The sequence below is a fragment of the Notolabrus celidotus genome, chromosome 20 (genome assembly GCF_009762535.1).
Source record: "Notolabrus celidotus isolate fNotCel1 chromosome 20, fNotCel1.pri, whole genome shotgun sequence".
In the NCBI taxonomy this organism is placed as follows: domain Eukaryota; kingdom Metazoa; phylum Chordata; class Actinopteri; order Labriformes; family Labridae; genus Notolabrus; species Notolabrus celidotus.
Window position 1 is genome coordinate 26,149,480 of NC_048291.1, and position 22,523 is coordinate 26,172,002.

The window sequence follows — 22,523 nt, forward strand, 5'->3', positions numbered from 1 at the left end:
CTAAGTTAGGGTGCAAAGTCCACACTAAACTTAAGTTGTGTCATTGTTTGGTTGCATCACGGAGACGTAAGGTTTATCTTAACTAGTAGACCGGAACGTCCAAACTAACCAGAACACTGTTGCAGATATGACGTTGACACTTCCAGCAACCAATCAGAGGAAAGCACCAATTTTGATGCAGGGGTTGTTACATTTTCTTTTGTGCCTCATCGTCCTAGAACTGACCGACAGCTGAAACAAACTTTTGCAAACTGCCATGGAACAACAGGAGGAGGTATGTGAATCTAGATAAAGTGTCACAGTAAGGTAATAACTATACCCTTCAGTGTCTATAATTACAGCGATAGAGGTAAAATGATGAACTACAACATATGTTAATAATTGGGAGTGCAAATCTTGGTCATCAGTTTTCCAAAGGATGTAATCTGTAATCTCTCGTGGATAACATGTTGCCGATGTAAGTGTAAGAATTAGGTTGTAACTTAGGTGCATGTTGGAACTATCTCAGCTGATGCAAAACCCAAAGTGTAACCAGAGAGTAAACTTACGCAGCTGAACTTATGCACAGCTGGTGCAACAGGCTGCTGCTCCTTAGTCTAGCATAATAAAAAAAAGAAAAAGAACAGAGGGAAGAATTACACAGGCAAGATTTTATTAGATAATTGCAAAACAGGGTGATACAATCAATTCAAATTGCAGCAGAACACAACATAATCAACACACAGCATGAAGGAAAGGTAGATGTGTCTGTTGAACGACCAGTACCTGAAAGAGAGGAGAGAAAATCATGAGAAAACTGATCCTAGCTGCAAACATCCAAAAATGATTCAACGCTCCTCTCCTCAGACTCTGCCATGTCAGGGACAGAGCTGCACTTCAGTCACCACCAACGATCTGAGCCCAGTGCTAAACATCACCAGAGAGCTGCGTTCATACAGAGAGGTGCAATAACAAGATACTGACCTGAGTCAAGTCCGGTCCATGAGAGGTTCAGGTCCCGCAAACACCTGAAAGAACAAAGAAACATGAGTTAGTGTGTTGTAATGTTCACACTGTGCCAGGTTAGAGAGTGAACACAGCTGAAGGATGAGCAGCTGGTTATCCTCAGACACTCCGGCTTGTCAGGGCCAAAGATGCACTTTATCTCCACATGAACTCAGAGCCCAGTGCAAGTCATCAGAGGAGGACAGCTCAATGCAAACATGCAAATCACTAAACTGCAAATTATCTACACCTCTGTCTAAATTCAACTGAGAGTCTAAGATCTACTGCCCTCTAGTGGTCACAAGTTACAGCTACACGTCTTGATGATGCAGAGATCTGAACATACCTTTCTCCCTGCAGAGTCTTGGAGGTGTAGCTTCTTAAGAGTTATCTGCAAGAATAATAAAAAGAAGCACGTTACTGTGTTGTCAAAACGACCTTTGACTTGATTAAACTTTTAAAGCTTCTCTTCAGACACTCCGGCTTGTCAGGGCCAAAGATGCACTTTATCTCCACGTGAACTCAGAGCCCAGTGCAAGTCATCAGAGGAGAAGGACAACACAATGCTAACACTTTCATACAATGATTTAAACAATCTGTTATTTCAAGAATCGTACAATGCAATCATTAGGTTTATAATCCACTTATTTCACTATATCAGGCCATCTGCAGCATGCTACAGTTAGCTTCTATGCTAACCTGACTGGAGGAGTTAACACGTGGTTACAGGGCCCACACATCTGCAGTCTATTTCGTTGTTTTATCTGCTTTAATACTCAAAGATTGTTTCATCAGATGAAGATAAAATCCCCTTAAAAGAATTACACGTTTAATGCTGACATGTTCAGGAACAGACACCATGAGAGCAGCAAGAGGCCACGTGGTTTACATGTGTGTCCATATGACAGCATGTTCAGTTCGGCTTATATTCCATCCACTAAAGAAGTTAAATCATATTCAGGTAAGTTATTGTTATTTCATCTGACCAGATCAAAAAATGTCTGTATAAAAATGTTTAAAAATAAAGTCACAGTAATGACAGTATTCTATAGTCGAACAGAATAAAGGTTTGAAGTCACATCTTTTAATATTTCCATCAACTCCTAACACAGAGACTCTAATATATTTATAAGCTTCAGATGAGTGAAATATGTAATAAGTTAAAGTGATCTTACCATCAGAGCTGAGGTTCACACTGCAGAGCTTCCAAGTGACTCCTCTGCTGCTTCTCTTCTGCTTTTAAGGCGCATTGCAACCATGATCAAAAAGCTCCACAGCGCCACCTGCTGGACCGGAGTATCTATTACAAGTCAGAGGACACTACAGAGGATAAGGTAAGACAAACTTTATTGATCAACAGGGGAATACAACAATGTGCTTACATAGTTAAAAATATAACAACAATAATAGTAATACTAATGATAAAATAGAATAGAATAAAATACAATAAAATGCAATAGACTAAAATAAGAATAAAACAAAATAAAATAAAATAAAAAAGAATAAAATACAAATAGAAAATAAAATAGCAATAGAATAAAATAAAATAAATATAGAATAAAATAAAATATGACTAATATTACAGATATAAACACACTATGTACACTTCTATGGGATGAATAGATAGTTAAGTAAAGTATTGCACAGATAATATTGCACCAGGTTATTAAAAAACATACACAGTATGAAAAAACAGTGTGATTCAGATGTGAGATGGATACAATAGTTTGTCGGTGTGAATCATAAATATCAACAAAAATAAGGAGAATAAAAGAGTAATGCTGTTCTGTGAATATCAGTGTTTGAAGATCATCCACTTGCTATAAAATGTTTGACTCTTCAAAAGTTGTAGCAGCTGCCAAAGATTACTATTCCCTGGAGAATGATCGATGATAGGGTTAGAAACCCCTTATATGTTGCAGTGTTTCATTAAGACTTGTCCATCTAATTATAAATACATTTTATATTAATCTAGAGAGATGTGGTCCTCATTATTTGCTGGAACTACCAAAAGGTGGTACAGCTCTTAGTGCTGTTTCAAATTCGTACCACTAGAGGGCAGCAAAGACTCCCTGTCATGTGCTTCTGTGGCAGCTGATGATTACAGGACAGTTCAAAACAACAGTTGCAGAAACAGTGTGACCGAAATGCTTCATTGAGTGAGTAGAGTACATGCATATCACACATCACGGAAATGTGCTGCTGGATTTAAATGTGAAGTTTAAATTCTGTGAGTAAACCTGTCTTCCTGCAGACTCTTGTCTCTGTTTCCTCTTCTCTTCTCTTCTCTTCTCTTCTCTGCTCTTCTCTTCTCTTCTTTCGTTAAAGTGGTGAAGTGGGGGAGTGAGGGGAGGTAGAGCGTACAGCTGGATCCATACAGCGTGAGCTATAACTAAAACAGGGTTTTGCTCTGCCAACTTGTCTTCTGCTAACGTCTTCCTGCAGACTCTTGTCTCTGTTTTCTCTCTCTTCACTCATTAAAGTGAGGAAGTAGGGGGATATGGAGTGTACGGCCTAATTTGATGGGGATGAGCTCTTACTAAAACATGGTTCATACCCAGATTCAGATTCAGATTCAGATTCAAAGAACTTCATTGATCCCAGAAGGTCAATTTTGTTTGCAGCCTAGACCAACACTCAACATGTCAGTGACAACAGGTCTGCAAGAAGGAGCTTGTCACAAAGGAGTAAAAGTTAATACTCATGCTCTTCTCTTCTCTTCTCTTCTCTTCTCTTCTCTTCTCTTCTCTTCTCTTCTCTTCTTAAGGGGGAGTATGGGGAGGTAGAAGTACAGTCTGACCTGTGTGGGGTAAGCTGTAGACAAAACAAGGTTCTTGTCCTGACTGCTTTTCCTGCCATATCTCAAAAATCTCTCTGCATGTTCTCTTCTCTTTTCTCCTCTCTTCCTTCATCACAGTGGGGGAGTCTGGAGAGGTAGAGCGTACAGCTTAAACCAGCTTAAATGACAAAACCAACACCTGCATAGTTCTTAATATATCAAGAAAAAGAAGCAATGAAAAGTGATGATGATGTAAGAAACACAAATGATTGCATCAAAACAAACAAAGTTTAAACTAAACTTTGTAGAACTCTTCTGACTTTATTTTAAAAACTGCAGAAGAAGAAGGAAGCTGCAACTTTACAACAACTACCACAAAGTGAGTCACAAACAGGATCCTTACACTCCACCTGTTTCCATCCGCTCTCTATTATTATCTAAATCACAGCATCTCACAGTGTCATCATCATATCTGACAACTACCCGTCCACATCTGATGACAGGATCACGGCCGCAGGCTCAGTGTTTGCTCAGAGCAGCTTGTTTCTGGGCGTAAACACGGAGACTCCGACAGCTGTGTGTTTACATGGCATGTTGTGGCAAGACTCCGTTTCACAAGTTCAGCATAGCATGAAGCAAGAGTGGGAACTATTCTTCTTTAGGGGGGCCCTGACTTCAAAGAATCTCTGCTTTTAACACACACAGAGAGAGACCAACACACACACATATACACACACACCGGATGTGTCCTCCAGCTGTGGAGGCAGGACGACCAAACGCTCCCCAGGGAATGTGGAGGGGAGGAAAAAGGGGCAAAAAGACCAACACAGAGAGATGCAGTTTCCCTTATCTGGTCATGCTGCTTTGTCAAAAAGTAAAACACAGTTAATAGACCAATTAACTCTCAAACACATGTATACACACACACAGACTCACACACACAGACTCACACACACTCTGGATGAGTGACTCAGCTTTTGTCTGACTCACCTCACACAAACACCAAGAAAGAACCCCCCCAACAACTGATCCCACTTCTCTGACACTTCTCTGACCGGGCAGGGAAAAAATCTCCCAACAAGTGGTGGAACACAAAGAACAAGAGAAGAAGAAGTCCCCTGCAGCTGTTTTGGAGGGAGAGAGAGAGAGAGAGAGAGGAAAAGAGAGAGAGGGAGGGCTGTGAAGGAGGGAGAAGGAGGGAGGAAAAAAAAAAAGAAGCCAACTCATCTGACACAAACAGTGGGCCAAAGAAAGGGGAAGAGCAGGAGCAGCACTGTCCAGGGCGAGGAGTGGAAAATCAAAGTTTGAGGAGTGCAAAGAGGGACGAGACGGAGAGGGAGAGAGTCTGAAAGTCTGCTGAACAGAGGGAGAGAAAGAGAGTTTGAGCTGCCAAACAAAAGAAGAGAAACGGGGTTGAAGCAGAGAGGGCCCCAGCTTTTTGAGAGGTGAGCGGCTTGTTGCATTTTAATGAGATCACATGGAGGCACCCAGCTCCTATTTCTGCTCCGTGTTCATTCGTTACTATATATTTCCTTGATGCAATGTGTGTGCGTGGGGAGTTATGTGTGACAGATGAAACGGGGACAGGGGGAGGAGTGTGTGTGTGTGTGTGTGTGCCAGAGTGGGAGCAAGGATACCGGGGTGAAAGAGTTGGTTGGGTTGGACTGAAGAGGGGAGCGTCACTTTCAGACGGTCTTCACTGAGTTTACAGGTTGGGGATAAGATTCTAGATTAGAAGAAGGACTAGAGAGTTTCTGGGGCGCTGGAGGACTTTTAAAAACTGGTGGGATTAATTTCCTGTCTGAGCTGCCAGGAGGTCATAAAACGTCTGGAGGACTCATGGTGGAAGTAGATCTGAGCTGGTAGGTGGCAAGAGAGACTCTGTGTTGGACTTTTATACTTTTAAGATATGATAGCAGAATGCAGAAAGCCAAGTGGACGTTCCACTCAGCCTTTTCTCACTACAGTTCCAAATCCATGTTATTGACAAATCAAGAGAAAATCGAGGCCAGTCCCTCCCCTTTGGAAACGGGTTAAATTAATTATGGAGTCCACAAAATCAAATTTGAAAGGCCTGCTTTGCCTTCATATTCACTCTGATAGATAAGGAGCTTTAAAGCATACTGTCTCTCCCACATAAGGGCAGCATTATGCTCAGGAAAGAGCTTGAAGTCGTATTTAAGGGGCTTGCAAAGAGATCCCAGCTGAGATAGTAGAAGTCAGGTTAGAGTTCATACTCTCAGGGAAAGTCTGGGCGAGTGTTGTTGTGTTAAAAGTTTGGACACAAAGTTTGAAAATGCTCTGAATCATTTGGTTTGAGACAGCAGAGCTCCTCCACCCGCACAGTAATGAGAAAACTACAACAGAGATATACCCCCCGATGATAGCCAGCCAGCAAGGGGACAGGAAGTGGAGGTCAAAGGTCAAAGGGGTGGCGATTCATTATTTTTTCTGAACCCTCGCAGACCTCGGGGTTGTGTAATCTGTGAGACCTCAGCGCCACCAGAGACACTAAAGGGAGCGAGCAGAAGAGAGAGGCATGCCTTTATGCTCTCTGCGGAGCATGTGATGCCCCGTGAACAGCAGGGGGAAATCATTGAATCTAATTGTGAGGCCTTTTCAGAGAGAGCCGAGCAAAGAGATGGCTGCAGGGAGGAAAAACAGCAGAGATGTGAAAGATGTGTTTGGGTGGAGTTCAGCTCCGGGGGCATTCAGGATCCCAAACACCAGAAGGCAAAAACTGCTGCGTGCTGAAATATTGAACTGGAAAAAGTTTCAGTTTTAGGAAGTGAACCACGAGAACACTGAACGTGGATCACTTGGTTTTGAGTCTGGAGAACATATGACTGACTCTCATGTCACCTCTGTGTGTGTCTCTCCAGCTAATGAGCGAGTGTCGCCTGTGCTTTCTTAAGATTAGTAAAAGAAGCAGACGAGGCTCGAGCATGAGAACAGTGAGTGCGTCTGATCGGATGTGTTGACCTTTACCCTCAGTTTATTTTAGGACGGCTCGTGTTTCAAAGCTGGGAACGCTGGGAGAAGATCCGCCATGCACGCTGATGTTATGGCATGTGAGACGCTGCAACGATTTACTGTACACCCTCTGGTTTAAATTTACAGTACACGTCAACCTGCAGCAGCTTCTGTGGCTCTTTAACGGGTTTACAGGCCTCCATTAGACCATTCAGGCTCTGACACATACTGCATGTGCTGTAGATCTTCACGTAGTAATAGTGCAGCGGTGATTTAAGGTATCCTGCTATCTCATCAGGGACCCTCTGGTGTTAGAGCAGGAGACTCAGGTGTTACTTCTGCAACAGCAAAGGGGTTAAAGATTAAATTAAAGAAATGAAAAAATATAAAAGTTTGAGGAAGCTGCAACACATTAACACTGAAATCTGTGCTAAGAGTGCTTGAATAAGCTTTAGTGTGCAAGGAAGAGAAGCAAAGAGGTCTTAGTGATGGTTGCATTGCAATGGTTGAAATAGCCAGCAAAGTAAATGTACTTAAGTACATTTTTTGAGTATCTGTTCTTTACTTGAGTATTCTTTTTGGGGGAACTTCTTACTTTTACTCAATTTAAAGACAAATATCATCCTTTTGACTCCTCTACATTTCTATCAGTGCTCTAGTTACTCACTCCCTTTGCTTTGAAGTCAGCTGATGAGTTTCTGAAATCAGATCCCAAAGACTGTAAACTGTTGGTGTCCTTGTGTCTGGTTTGTCTCAGTGGTGTAGCCGTACCTCGGTTGAGCGTAGATCAAACGTTCTTCAGATCAGTTCATTTAGTCGTGGTGATGATGGCTATGACAGAGAAGGATGATGATTCTCTACCTGAGCACTACAGTCTTATTCTAAACACACGTTTGAGGTTTTTGAATAAAGAATGATTGTTTGTATTGTTGTAAATCTCTGATCTGTTTACCACACAAACAAAACATCAGCATCTAACCTGAGAAAGCATGTGGAGGTCTGGAGTTAACACACTGTGTTGATTCCAGAGGAACATTGTAAACTTGTCTGTGCTTGTTGTAACTTAGTTTATATTTCATGGTAGACTTTTTAGATATGAAATCATGTTATCTTGATAAACAGAACGGAGCAGAATGTACACCCATGCATTCTTGACTGACCTCATGCTTTGTGAAAATACACTTAGAGATATTTTAAAAAGTGCTTCAGTATCTTTAAAAGCAAGTACTCCAGGACTTTAACTCAAGTCATAATTTAAAGGAACAACTTTCACTTGTATTGGAGTAATGTTTGACCAGGAGGATCTCTACTTTGACTTCAGTCATGACGATGGGTACTTAGTCCACCACTGGAAACAGGCGTACATAGCCTGTAAAAATATGTGACAGTTATCAGATTAAACAGATGGTTAAAGGGATATATAAATGGTTGAAGTGGCTGAAAGTAAGAGCACAAATATGAAGATAAGACTAGATTAGGAAGTTAACATGTGTGGCTAAAATGCAGAAAAAGTAAGAATAGATAAATGGCTCACACTTCAATCACAGCGATGCTTCATATGTGGGATCATGTGTTCATCAGATGAGGCTGAGCATGTTCGATAGAGACAGAGGATATGGCTGTCACACAGATATTTGTCTCCCGCTGACTCCCGTATAGATTCCTGTCCATGTTTGTGATCTGTAAAAATAACCCTCCCTGATATCAGTGAGATAATCAGGTTAGAGTCAAATCTTTGATTAATAATTCACACGCTCTGCATTGTTGTGGGATCATCACTCCTGATGAATCTGAGGTAACGTTGTCTTTTGTTCACACTAACTACAAAGCCCCCAGCTCTCATTAGAGGCTGATTACAGGAACGTCAGAGAGCAGATAACGAGGACGAGCGATATCACGCTCTGAAACTAATCGCACACTTCTTTTCTCTTAGAGAACAGGATGTCGACGCTACCATCAGACAACAGCCCTGAAGATGCCAACAACCGCAGCTTCTGGATGGTAAGAGTGATCGTGTGTGTGTGTGTGTGTGTGTGTGAGGACTGATCCCCTCATCCTCTGAAGGATCACTGACCTTCCTGTTAAAACAGACTAAACAGTTTAGTCGTTCAGGCTGCGTATCGCCGTACAAGGCCGCTCTTTTATTTTGAAACGTTAGAGGTAAAGACAGTTCACTCTGAACTTTATTATTGTCTCTGCCTGCTCCACAAACTCAGACTGTAAAGCTCATGGACTCCAGACTGTTAAGTACTGAGTGTTAGAGGTGCCAGGAGGAGGATTTAGTAACCTGTAGATCGAGCATGGCAAGATGGGTCTACTTTTTTAATCAGGGAAAGTTTTCCAGGTTTCATTGCAGCAGAAAGAAGAGTTTGGATGTTCTTAACTGTTACAGTGAAGATGATGTCAGTGAAGATGATGAGTCTCTAAAGAAACATTATTCATATGAATGTAAGTATGTAACCACATTTTTTACAAAAAACAACATAAAACAAATAAAAGGAGGAATAAAGGACGGGAGCTCAGACAGTGGCGGTTCTAGACCAATTTTACTGTGGGGGCCAGGCTGGGGCCAAGGGGACACATTCAACCCTGACAAAAGAGACTGAGAAGGACAAGGACTGGCTGAAAGCAAACTGGCAAAACATCAATGCATCCCTATATATTAGACATATATACTGCTGTGTTCTAGATTAACATGCAGACTGACAGCAGCTGTTTGGCTGTTTACACTCAACATGAGTCCCTTAGCGCTCTAAGGGACTGGAACCAAGTGCCACACGCGTGTGTTCCACCTGCAACATCGGCGCGATACCGAAGCTTTTTTTATTGTATAATATTATTGTGGTGTGCAGGGGGGTCCAGGTTGAGTTTTACAGGGGCACTGGCCTCTGTTGCCCCATCCCCAGAACCGCCACTGAGCTCAGAGGGAGTTAAACCCTGCGATAAACAGAAACAGAATAAAATGAAATAAAAGTCAACCTGTTCGTTTCGACCCACATTTCATCCACGAGGCTCAGTAAAAACATCGCTTCCAACTAGAAAAGAAAGACATGAAAAGGAAGAATTAGAGGAATAAATGGCAGATTGAAAAACAGCGTGACATCAGAGTATCACTTTCTATAAACAAGCAAAAAGATCCTCCAGCGTGTGATACTCTGTGAAGTGTAGACCGTTAAATATACGGCACATAAAGCAGTCGCTGCAGAATATAACAAGATATACTCTAAACTACACAATGAAACTGAATCTGACAGCTTCAGCATCATATTTCTTGCATTTAAATATACTGAGCATGAAGGTATAATCCCTGCACCTGAAGCAAACACAGAGTCTTCCCTTCTCTCTGAATGTTTCCTCACCCCTGTAAACACACTTGTGTTTTGTTTTAAAGTCCTAAACACTTCCAACATCCAATCTGTCTCATTGGAGTGAGCTGCTTCTGCTCTAACGCTGGCTTTGTCTCCTGTTGGCTGCCCCACTTTACTCTCTCCCCTCCCTCTTGTAATTTTGGCAGCCTCCCGTTGAGCTGGATGTGTTTCCATGCCAGTTCCTGTCTGTGTCATCCCCCCACCATGCTCGAGGGCTGTCTGTCATTATACTGCAAACTTAGGCTCTTTTTTTTCTTTGTTGTAATTGCAAAGTCAGTACCACTCCAAGAGGGGTGCAATCACAGGAGCTTGAGTACACAAAAGCTGTATTCATAACGGTGTATTAAAACATGCTGCAGTGACACTTTGGAGCTGCTTACACTTCTACTGTCTTCACCAGTGTTGTGTTCTCTTTGGGATCCTCTGAAGACGTCTCTTTTTCTGTTCACAAGAATAAGTACAGAGGTTTAAATCCTCATCAGTGTCTTTAAAGATTCAGCTGGACAAATAAACCTCTTTAATGTTTCAGGAGGTAAACACTCCTGTCAGCTGTTCCCTTAATCTGGTGTTTAAAGCTGTGAACAAGCGGCAACGTCTGAGGCTGAAACATGAAGCTGCTGAGGTAAACTGCAGTTCCTTGGGTGTCCACTTGAGGCTGACTCCAAATGCTGGGGAACCCCATTAGAGCCCATATTAACATACCTGTTTAACAACAGTACAACAGACCCTCTGCCAGGATTAGGAAAATGATGTAGTTGGTTAAAGGTGCAGTGTGTAGAATTTACCCATAATCCCTAACTTATGAAATGAGACCAACTTTACAAAACAAACTTAATACAGGGAGTTGAGATAACTACTTTGATGTAGGAAAAATGTTTGTTTTCTTAAGAAGAAGAAGAAGAAGAAGAAGAAGAAGATGTAGAGGGATAAGAATAGGAGGAAGAAGAAGAAGAAGAAGAGGAAGAAGAGGAAGAAGAAGAAGAAGAGGAAGAAGAAGAAGAAGAAGAAGAAGAACAACAACAACAACAAGAAGAAGAGGAAGAAGAAGAAGAAGAGAAAGAAGAAGAAGAAGAAGAAGAAGAAGAAGAAGAAGAAGAAGATGAAGAAGAAGAGGAAGAAGAAGAAGAAGAAGAAGAAGAAGAGGAAGAAGAAGAAGACAAAGAAGATGAAGAAGAAGAAGAAGAAGAGAAAGGACAACAAGAAGAAGAAGAGGAAGAAGAAAAAGAGGAAGTAGAAGAAGAAGAAGAAGAAGAAGAAGAAGAAGAAGAAGAAGAAGAAGAAGAAGAAGAAGAAGAAGTAGAAGAAGAAGAAGAAGAAGAAGAAGTAGAAGAAGAAGAAGAAGAAGAAGAAGAAGAAGAAGAAGAGTGATTGTTTGTACTGACAGAAGTTTTGATGGTAAAAACTTGATAAATGGAGGATCTAACTTATCATGCATCACAGGAGCTTCTTGTCCTCACAGGCCACCGTCCTTTCCAACAGGAGGGGTGAGTAAGGGAGCGTTTAAGTGCAGAATCTGACTTCTAGATATCACTCAATATTCCCATTTCTACACACTGCACTTTTAAAGGCAGCATTTCCAACATGGTGACCACCGTAAAATTCAGAAACCAATGGGGGACGTCACTAAGTCTACATCAGTATTTTCCAGTCTTCTCGTATGAAATGGATATGTTTTGTTTAACTCGTTAATTCATATCAGCTTTTAAAATCTCTGTTGAAAGATCTCAAAATGAAATCAGGGAGGAATATAATTCACATCTGTTTCCACATCCATGCTGCAGCTATGTTTTTACTCTATCACTACTTCCATTACTATACTCACCCCTCTTCTGCCAGCTCTGCCTTCATGCTTCTACTTCAACCCCAGGTAGCATGACATCTGCTAATGATATCATCTCTGCTGCTGCTGCTTCGCTGCCTCTGCTGGTGGTTCCCTGCTCACGCTCCCTGTGCTCTGTGACATACTTTACAGATGGCATCAGATCAGTTACATGCTGTATATATAAAATGAGATTTTCTAATGCAGGACCGGAGCCATTTTCCTCTGCTGCATTTTGTTGCTTGGACGGATTCTCTAGTAGCGGATTTGCTTCTGCCTCAGAGACCGGCCAACTGGGTCTGTGCAGCGTTGCTATTGGCCTCAAAGTGGATTCCTCAGCTGTTTCTGTTTAATTCTGAGACAAACCACAACAGAGAGAAAGAGAGAAAGTGAGGAGGAAGGACGGAGAGAAAGAAACAGGGGGGGGAACGCTGATGAGAAGCACACACATTGATTCTGATTAAAGCGTACACACACATTCAGTGTTGTTAAAGCACACAGGAGCAGCTTTTGAAGATGCTGTTTCCAGACGTCTTTATTTTGTGCCCATAAAACAGATGCAAAGACGATTTCTTCTTTCTTTAATATGAAGAGCTGAGACCACAACAGTTAAAAATGCATTTATAATTATTATAAAGTTGAAATACAAGTCGCTAGAATTTAAAAACACAAGAGAAGTATGTGATTATTTCTTTTGGTGCTCACATGCACAAAACAATCCAACTACAGCTCCCCTCAGCAAAATAAAACCTGCTGTAGATTTGTTTACTAGCACTAACAGCACTAACTGCTTGACCTTTCAGATGCACCTACATTTAATTAACCACTAATTAACCAGCCAGTCAGGATCGAACTGTCTGTCAATTGGTGGTGAAAACAAAGATTGAGGTCCTCAGGTGAATACTTTAATGAACACGAGTCACCGAGGGCAGGAAAGGTCTGCAGGCAGCAGAGAGAGAGAGAGCAGTCGTTACTCTGAAAGATGAAAATAACAGACGGCAGGAAGAGAAATGAGTCAACTAAGGGTGAGGTAAAGGGCATCGAAATACTGAAGGAAAGGCAGTGGATACTTTGCTTTTGTGTTTATGAACAACATGCAGATATCTCCACATTTCCACAATTATGGACAGCAATTTTCAGGTCCCATCTCTTAATGCATAAAGATAAGATAAGATAAACTTTATTGTCCCCGGGGGGGACTTTGTCGTGGACATAAGTGCAGTGCTGCTCACAAACAACACATTAATTTAACATACCAACATACATTAACATGCCCACTGTCAAGATAAGAAAGCAGCTACAATGATTGTTATAATTGAGCAGTGCATTAGCCACCATCAAGACTGGACTGTGACAGCTACACCAAGTCTGGTGTCTTGAAGTTAAATCAACTGTTAGATATCAATAAACCTTCAACATCAGCATCCAGGTTTGTTCTGCCATTGTAATCAGACCTGCACAGCCTTAGTGCCAGTGCATGCACAGTCTCCCTTTTCTTCCTCTGTGGTAAATCATAGAATAAAGAGCACTCAAATTAAGTCTTTATCTAGATCGGATTTCATCTACTGCGAGAAAAATGCTGTCATAATAATATTTTCATTCTTTTTTCATCCTTAAAGGCACTATGAGGAGTTTTTAACTGGCTGAGAAACAGACTGAAACTGATACTGATGCCTCTTTATGACCCTCAAAAGCAAATAAGACCATCTACAACAATACTGATAGCTTCTCTGTTGTCATTTTAATGTCTAAAACTGCTCTGAGGGGGTCGGTGTCAGAACAGATGATTGACAACTCGCTTTAGAAACACCCTTTTCTGGCTGTTTTCATTGCAAATAATCACATTGTAAGATAAGTCTAAATGTTAAAAGACAACAGGATGAGGTTATTGTCTGAAGACAATTATTTTGCATGTACAGGACAGGAGATAAGAGGTATCACTTTGTCCACAAGGGGGCGCCAGAATCGATATGAGCTAAAAGTTCCTCACAGCAGCTTTAAAATAAACAATTTATCAAAGTTGTCAGAAGCAAATGTGTTCTTTGACATGTTGATGTCGTAATCAGACTTGAAATCTGGTCTTGGACATTCAGCCCTGATTTCACTTTGTTAACAACCAAATTTCAACACTGAAATCATAGGCAGTGATCACAGGGTAATATTGTTTAGCCTCTTTGTATGATGATGGCCTGATGGCAGATGCAGACATGAATCACAACTCTTTCCAAAATGAGACGATTCAGAAAAGTGCTTCAACATTTGTTACATGCAACACAAGCAGTCACTGTTTCAAAGCCAATAGAAACTTGAATCGTACTCTGAAGGGTCTTTCACTAAGCATCAGGTATTAGTTTCAACTCAGAAACAAAATACCATCATTAGAGTTCCAGTAAACGTTCCTGAAATTGGGTTCGAATTGAACGATTCAAAGGTCAGAAATTTAGTGCAAAAACTGAGCAATTAATTCCTCAAAGCAATTACAGGAAGTCAAATGAAAGCTGTCGTCTCTTCACACCGAGCGTTAACACAGTCTGCAGGTGTGGAGAGCTGAACAGCTGTCTTTCTAATCAGTGAGAGAAGTTTAGCTCTGGCTTATAAAGTGATTCTGCTAACTTTGCACATGTACACTAACACGCCATGATATGGATAAAAGAGCACTTTGAAACTTAGCAGACAGTGACTAGATGAAGTATTTTCTGCTGGCGTCTGCTTCCTACCCCTGATTCTGAGTCAGACGACTCCAACATGTGTTGTTGTTGTGTACCAAGCCAGGGAGATGTCAATCAAAATCTGGGAGATGCCACTCAAACCATGATCTGATACGCCTACACAGTCCTGAGATGTGGTCTGAGTGGTTTTAATCTGGAGTTGTTAAAAGTTATAAGAGATTTTTTCACTTATATTTTAAAGAGACTCTAAACTTTAATGTAATGTATGCATTAGAGTTATTTCCAGCAGGATTGAAGCATGACTAAGTGAAGAAGTTCTGACCTGACACATGAGGATTATCAAGGCTAAACCTGAAAAACTCTGTCATGTTTAAACATTTTATCAAAGGTGCATTGCCTCATGTGATTTAGCACACAATCACTCCACATATGATGTACCCAGAAATGTTTAAGCAGCTGTCTAAATGTGTCATCGTCTAACACACTCCGTCTGACAGAAGTAAAAAAGAGAGTAGGAGTGAGTGCTGAGTAGGAGCTGATGGCAGCTGCCAGGAAAATTGCAGAGAGATTTCCAAATACCACATCTACAAACAACACACTTGCTTCAGATATGTTATTACACTCAGGGCCTTCCTCTGCTGTCCTCTTGTCCCCTTTTTAAATGTCTGGTGTGTTTTTTTTTATGGCCCAGGCCTTTTCAAATGTGTTCACTGACCACACCCCACGCTGCAGCCGGCATCACATTTTTACCAGAGGAAACTTAATGCCATAAAATGTCAGTGGTGGCACGTGGGGGTTGACCTTAGATGACTGCAGCAGTGTCACAGCTGTTGAAGAGGATGAGGATCCAAGGTGCCATGAACTAAAGAGACCGACAGTTTCATCTGTAACAGGTAGAGGTCTTTCCAAAGCAGCTGCAAGAATAGGAAGACTGAAGCAGGTTGAATGCAGACTGTTATAGATCAAGGAGTGGCAGTAGTGGTGCTAACCATAGACTGTATAAAATATGGAAGTAGTATCCGTGACGTCACTCATCTGTTTCTGAGGCGTTGTTTTGAGGCTAATCGTTGGCGGGAGCCATATTGCTGCTGTCAAGTGACCGTGACGTAAAGAGGCGGGCTTTGAGCCTCCTCGCCAACAGCTACAGTGTTCCCGCCTGTCAATCAAGTCAGCTGTGCCTCTCATTGGAAGACTCGTAATCTCAATATCTTTGAAATGACCGCGTTAGAAAAAAATTCACCCCCTGTACGGTGTATGCCGATTGAGAAATGAGCTATCCAGACTACACTCGTCTTTTGTACCAGGCTGTAAACATGTTTATTTCTGCTGTAAAGATCGTCTTTTTTGAATTGGTGTGTATGTGGTTTCCTGTGTTTCTGCAGCCAGCCTCAAGCGGATCCTCGATGAACTGCAGTTTATAACACTTTGGACTCATTTTTAGACCAGAGGTTGCTGCTTGGATATAACTAATAATATTAATTATGGCTGCACTGGGAAACACACATAAAACAGAGTGATTTATTTGTGTGTCTCAATATAAGACAGATATCACTCTCAGGTCAAAAGTTATTGAGTTCAGCAGCTAAGCTAGTTAGCTTAGCGAAACTTAAAGTCTCTGGACTGCAAACCGTTTTCAGACAACATGAGACCAGAGTAAGCTACTGTAGCTGGATAGCAGGACATAGAATATGACAAAATTGCATGTTATTGTTTATAGATTACAGTTTTTGCTGGTAAAAAAACCCAAAAAAGTTTTAAAAAGTCTTAATATTTGAGCTTTAGATGTTATTTTTTGATAACTTTATAAAAAGCAAAGCAAGTTTTTTCTCCTTATTCCTGCCACTTGGCTGCTAGCTTGCGCATCAGACTGTACAATCAAGTCACTCTTGATTGAGTGACCTACTCTTAGCCAAAGAGCTAACATGTGCCTCTTTATATTAATGAATGTTCTTTTTCTTTAAGGACATAACATCATTCTAAAACCACTTCACTCTCTTAAAACGTGATGAATATATTTTCTGCTCCTAGCATCATTCCGCTGTTAGCCTTCATGCAACAACATGAGAGCCCAGTAAGCCACTGAAGCTAGCTACTGGCTTGGTCAGGCAGCATATACCGTATATTTAGAGGGTATGTTGTTGCTTATAGATTTACATTTTTTTTACAATAACACAAACAAAATCAAAACATTTTTTAGATGTAACTTTTGAACTCCTTCATAGAGATCAAATCCAGTTAGCTAGTGGCTGCTAGCTTGGGCCTCATACCGTATTTACCATCAAGAGATTGTTTGATTTGATTGTTGATTCACCTGCTTTTCCTTTTACCAAGAGAGCTAATATGTTCTTCTCTCTAAAAATGTTTAACTTGTTTGGAGGATATAATCCAAAAACACTTTGTTGTTCTGAAATGTGGTCAATAAATGTTACAGCTCCTAGCATCAATATAAGGTGTTAAAAAGGACAGCTTGAACTGAAAATGCATCAAGTCTGTATTACAAACTTTTATTTGAAGTCTCTCATATTATGTGTGGATTTAACTTTAGAGCTACCGGTCTCTCTTGTGCATCATAAACAGTAGACTACATGCAGAATTAAAGTAGTAGTAACAGTAGCTGGAGAGTCGTGCTGGCTTGGATTGTCTCTACATTAGTTTGTCAGAATCACTTTATGATACATGCTGCTGCCTCTGCCAGGAGCAAACTGTGAGCAGATGCACTGTTTTGTATCCTCTGGCACCGAAAAAACACTCAAAAGAAGATAAACTAAAAAACTGCTCTGAACACTGGCAAGAATGTCGCCCATTCCGGCCTTTTCATTCCCCAAAAAATGGTTCTTTGATATTGGTATGGAGGTTTAAAGCGCTCCACCGAGGCTCCCGCCTCGCTCTGTTTATTTTGTGTTAACAGCAGATCTTCGTCTCTCTTTGTGTCCTGGCAGCCTGGGAACTATCAGCGCACTGTGAAGCGGACAGAAGATGCCTTCCAGGCCTGTAATGACATTGTGGCGTGTTTCCAAGAGAGAGCCCGCGTGGAGCGGCAGTACGCCCAGCAGCTCAGTGAATGGAGCAACAAGTGGAAGCCAGTAGTGGACTCCAGTAAGTACTGTAGATGCCAGTCTGGACAGTATTTAACAACTATATTCAATTTTTGTGACAAGAGATAGTCAAACGTCCCATTTCCTTCAGATTTGTTGTTTCATTTTGACATTATCTGTAGAGAAAATAGATCTCCAGTACCAAGAACATTTGTCTCCCTCAGGTCCTCTATACGGATCTCTCATGAAGGCTTGGCAGTGTTTTCTGTCTTCCGCTGACCGGCTGGCCTCCTTGCATGCGTCCATCTGTCGCTCCCTGGTGTCTGAGGATGGAGACAAGGTCAGGACCTGGCAGAAGGACACCTTCCATAAGAAGTTATTCGGAGGATTTAAGGAGTCCCAAGACACCGAAACAGGCTTTATAAGAGCTCAGAAGCCATGGGCAAAACGTCTCAAAAAGGTCAGAGTACTTTTTAGTTTTCTCTCGTCGAGTCTTCTTTTTTTCCTGAGCCTGAAACGCTGATTTTAATCCAGGCGAATCCAGGCTTAACTTTTAGTATGAGTCACATTCAAAGATGGAAAATGCCTGATAAATTATGCACCTACAACATCATGTAGCTGCTAGAGCACACATATTTGTGCTGTCAGTCACACGTCTTTCTTTTAGAAGCCAAAAGAGAAAATGTAGATATTTCTCGGCTTATCCTTTCATTGATTCAGGAGCAGCTAAGAGTAAGAGAACACCCATTAAAGGTAGAACTACACACTTAGATATACACTGAAGCCCCAAAGGACACATATAGTTCCTACTGAAAGTAAACACAACGTCACAAATGCAATTATCGATCAAATTTGGACATCATGCATCATAATCTGCAAACTGATTTTCAAAGTCAGGTTACATCTCAGTGTTGGAGACAGTCTTTGAATGCTTCTGAATCCCACCCACAGCTGGACAAAGCCAGGAGGGCGTACCACAAAGTGAGCCGGAAGGAGCAGGTGGCCAGAGAGCGAGAGGCGCACGCTCAGGGAAACCCGGACGTCGCCATCGACAAACAGAAGAAGATCCAGGAGGAGAGAGAGCTGGCTCAGCAGGAGGCTGATAAAGTACGCTCCATATTTCATCTCAATCTTATCTTCCTTGGATTATTGTGATTCTGGAGTCTGGACTGAACCTGTCGATTCGTCTCCATCTGTTCCATCTGTTCATGCTCTGTTGTCAGATTTGGTCTGATACTGAGAATGAACCTCATTTTGTTTGTTTATGAGGCACACATAAACTCTTAATGATGCATCCCTCTTTATGACGGCGTCCTTTCATAGATCAGAAGTCTTTAGTGTCGAGGAACCTGATGATGCCAACAAGACAGGAGATAGAAAGGCTGCTGGGTTGTAGTGGGAGGAAATGATGGTTTGTGTGTCATGTCTATCTGCTGGGAAACATTAGGAGGAGAGTTTCAATATCTAAAGGGTTTGAAGTGGTTCCTGAAGTACGTTTGTCACTGTGCAAGATGTGAATACAGTAAGTCTCTGCGCAGGGTGAAAGCGTGTCTCGATGGTCACAGGTCCGGGCCCGCTACGAGAAAGTCCTGGAGGAAGTGAACCGCTACGCCCCGCGCTACATGGAGGAGATGGAGTCCATCTTTGACACATCACAGGACGAGGAGCGCAAGAGGATCGTCTTCCTCAAACAGGCCCTCCTCTCCATCCACAAACATCTGGACATCACCAACAACGAGAGGTGAACACCAGAGCTGCTGTGTTTAGTGTTTTCAGTAATCAATACTTTGGATTACTTTAGCTTGAAGGAAATGCTGCACCACTACACATGACACAGACGCTTCCTTTTAGGTATTCACTTCAATTCTAAAACAGGAAGTAAGAGCTCAACTAGAAAGTTAATGACTCTAAAAGACCTGCTGGGAACACATGTGGTTATATGCTCTTATCCTTCTCCTGCTTTCCTTCAGCGTGCGAGCCGTGTATGACGAGCTCCACAACACTCTGATGGGCATCGACGAACACGAGGACCTCCGCTGGTGGAAGAACACTCACGGGCCCGGGATGCCCACCGACTGGCCTCACTTCCAGGTTCTCCATCTTTTTAACCACTTCAATAACTCAATTCCTCTTGTTGTAAAATCTCCTTATGTTGGTGTTGATTTGTTTTCAGGAATGGACACCTGAGAAGAAAACCAAGAAAGGAAAAGAAACAAAGAAAGTGGTCGAGAAGAAGGGAACAATAGAGAGGAGGCGAGTACACGCGTCCCCAAAGGACGGATGTTCTATTCAAGTTTGTCTTTTTGCTGAGATCTGAAGCTCTCTGATCAAACATCCATCTGTCTCTCCTCTGTGTCTCTGTTTCTTCACACAGTGCGATGATCGGAGGAGTGAGAGTAAGAGCTCTGTATGATTATGTTGGCCAGGAGACAGACGAGCTGTCATTTAAAGCAGGTAAAAACACACACACAAAGAAACCTTACTACAAAACACAACTATCAAGACCAAGTACAACCGTAATTACACAAAGCATGCAGAAGAGCTGTCGTTTGGCTGAACATTTGTGAATCAAATCTCTCTTTTTTACAATTCATCTATTTTTGAAGAGCAGAAAACATCCTGTCAAATTTAGAGTCATTTCAGCGTCACATCTGAATTATCGATTTGATGCAGCGACTGCCTCCCGCTGCTGGTTTGGCTCCTCTCTGAGAGTCAGGAACAAATCCCTGAAGAGTCTAACGCTGCTTTTAGTCACCTCAGACTTTGTGGACGGCAGTGATTTGCTCAAGGCCAGACTCTGTGATCTGCACTCCTTCCAGATGACAGAGAGACTTTTTGTGAATGAACCCTGTGCTGTTTTTTTTTCTGCATGATGACGTTCTGCATGTGTCAGAAATGATCTCCAGCATAACTATGTGCTACAGGAGTTCAGGGAGGGAGTGACAAAACCAGTAATTCAAGTTAAATGGTGATCAATGAATCACTGAGGTCTAACTGGAGGACTTCTGCTTCCAAAGGGGGAAACTGTGATGGTCTCGTTTCTCAATTTTTGACTCTTTTAAACCCAAACTGTTGCTCTCTGTCTCTCTGTCTCTATATCTCTCTGCCTCTCTGTCTCTCTGTCTCTCTGATTCTCTGTCTCTCTGTCTCTCTGTCTCTCTGCCTCTCTGTCTCTCTGTCTCTCTGTCTCTCTGTCTCTCTGTCTCGCTGCCTCTCTGTCTCTCTGTCTCTCTGTCTCTATCTCTCTGCCTCTCTGTCTCTCTGTCTCTCTGATTCTCTATCTCTCTGCCTCTCTGTCTCTCTGTCTTTCTGCTTCTCTGTCTCTCTGATTCTCTATCTCTCTGCCTCTCTGTCTCTCTGATTCTCTATCTCTCTGCCTCTCTGCCTCTCTATCTCTCTATCTCTCTGCCTCTCTGCCTCTCTGTCTCTCTGTCTCTCTGCCTCTCTATCTCTCTGCCTCTCTGTCTCTCTGCCTCTCTGCCTCTCTGTCTCTCTGCCTCTCTGTCTCTCTGCCTCTCTGCCTCTGTGTCTCTCTGCTTCTCTATCTCTCTGCCTCTCTGTCTCTCTGCCTCTGCCTCTCTGTCTCTCTGTCTCTGTCTCTCTGTCTCTCTGCCTCTCTGTCTCTCTGTCTCTGTCTCTGCCTCTCTGTCTCTGTCTCTCTGCCTCTCTATCTCTCTGCCTCTCTGTCTCTCTGTCTCTCTGCCTCTGCCTCTCTGTCTCTGCCTCTCTGCCTCTCTGTCTCTCTGCCTCTGCAGGCGAGGAGTTCTTGAAGGTGGAGGATGAGGATGATCAGGGCTGGTGTCGAGGGATGAAGGACGACGGCTGGGAGGGGCTTTACCCCGCTAACTATGTGGAGGTGGTGTAGTTCAAGCATGTCGAATGAGAGAGAAACATCACGCTTCATTTCACTGAAGTCACAACCTTTTGTTAAACGTCTGAACGTCTGAAACATCGAACCAATGCTGTAAAAACAACGACATGTAGCTGTTAGCCAAAGATGTGTTTAAAACACAGGTTGTGTTTTCTCTTGAAGGATTTAGATCAAATGTTTTAATATATACAGTATACATAGACCACTTATATTGAAGCCATATAATAACAATGCTTTAAAGGATGTAAGGTGTTGGTACGGTGCATTATGTAACCAAGCCATGGTGCCTCAACTGCATTACAGGACTGCTATCCGCCTTGTTTCATTGTTTTTGCACCTCATTATGTTCCATTAAAACGCTCACAAAGCCTTTTATAGTATGAAGAGAGCGAGGCGAATACTGTGATTATACTTCATCAGGAGGAGTAACATCAGGGGAGTCAGCTAGGAGTCTGTCAGCTTTAAAAGAACAGCTTGAATGTCTTAGAAATGTGATTGTTGGCGTCACAAACATAACGATGCCAAGAGACGGGAATCAGTTTCATCTCCAGTCAGGAAAACAGAGAACTGTTAGCTTAGCAGCATTACCACACATTCCAGGAACTCCAATGCTGCATCGTTAGAGATGTTAACATCATCAGAGGATTAGCAGTGACCCTGACCGCCACTCAGTATTATGAAGCATCTTAGCTAACTAATTTAGTTATCAGTTCCTCTGCTCTGATTAGCGTTGTTACAGGTAGAAACCATAGACTGTTATAAAATGGAAAACATCTCGCTCGGCTTGAAGTGAGGCCGCCACAAAACCTGCTCCCCCTAGTGGCTGGCTGCAGTATAGGTAAAAAACTCCGTCTGCGGTCAAAAAATAAATACACATGGTACGAATGTTTCTCACATCCGTATGCTGTGGTGATATGTAGTTATTATTTGACTGTTTTGTGTTCAAGGCCTCTTTTTCCTGAAAAGTTTCTTTTTCGTTAGTTATTAGAGGTTAAAAAACGGGGTTTTACGTCCGGGTTTACTTT

General features: G+C 42.1%; 1 protein-coding gene, 1 long non-coding RNA gene and 3 other non-coding genes across 7 annotated transcripts; 1 reads left to right on the forward strand and 4 right to left on the reverse strand.

Moving 5' to 3' along the window:
• Positions 1–630: 630 nt before the first annotated feature.
• On the reverse strand, positions 631–2,270 carry LOC117832924. The gene is made up of 4 exons (XR_004635284.1): positions 2,160–2,270; positions 1,331–1,375; positions 964–1,007; positions 631–765 (listed from the first exon to the last, which is right to left on the reverse strand). It is a non-coding gene; the product is annotated as an uncharacterized LOC117832924 (long non-coding RNA).
• Positions 836–925, reverse strand: LOC117804633. Its single transcript, XR_004629206.1, has one exon. It is a non-coding gene; the product is annotated as a small nucleolar RNA SNORD88 (small nucleolar RNA).
• Positions 1,098–1,188, reverse strand: LOC117804632. Its single transcript, XR_004629205.1, has one exon. It is a non-coding gene; the product is annotated as a small nucleolar RNA SNORD88 (small nucleolar RNA).
• On the reverse strand, positions 1,448–1,538 carry LOC117804631. Its single transcript, XR_004629204.1, has one exon. It is a non-coding gene; the product is annotated as a small nucleolar RNA SNORD88 (small nucleolar RNA).
• On the forward strand, positions 2,194–21,878 carry si:ch211-51c14.1 (protein kinase C and casein kinase substrate in neurons protein 3). 3 transcript variants are annotated; one of them, XM_034712248.1, is made up of 10 exons: positions 2,194–2,318; positions 8,670–8,737; positions 17,532–17,688; positions 17,852–18,087; positions 18,579–18,734; positions 19,193–19,368; positions 19,598–19,718; positions 19,801–19,880; positions 20,002–20,081; positions 21,383–21,878. In XM_034712248.1, the coding sequence occupies exons 2-10, from the start codon at positions 8,678–8,680 to the stop codon at positions 21,490–21,492; spliced, it is 1,176 nt and encodes a 391-aa protein (XP_034568139.1). In that variant the 5' UTR covers positions 2,194–2,318; positions 8,670–8,677; the 3' UTR covers positions 21,493–21,878. The 3 variants fall into 3 exon arrangements, with proteins under 3 accessions (XP_034568139.1, XP_034568137.1, XP_034568138.1); XM_034712246.1 differs by lacking the exon at positions 2,194–2,318 and adding an exon at positions 4,955–5,208; XM_034712247.1 differs by lacking the exon at positions 2,194–2,318 and adding an exon at positions 5,435–5,625.
• The last annotated feature ends 645 nt before the right edge of the window (positions 21,879–22,523 follow it).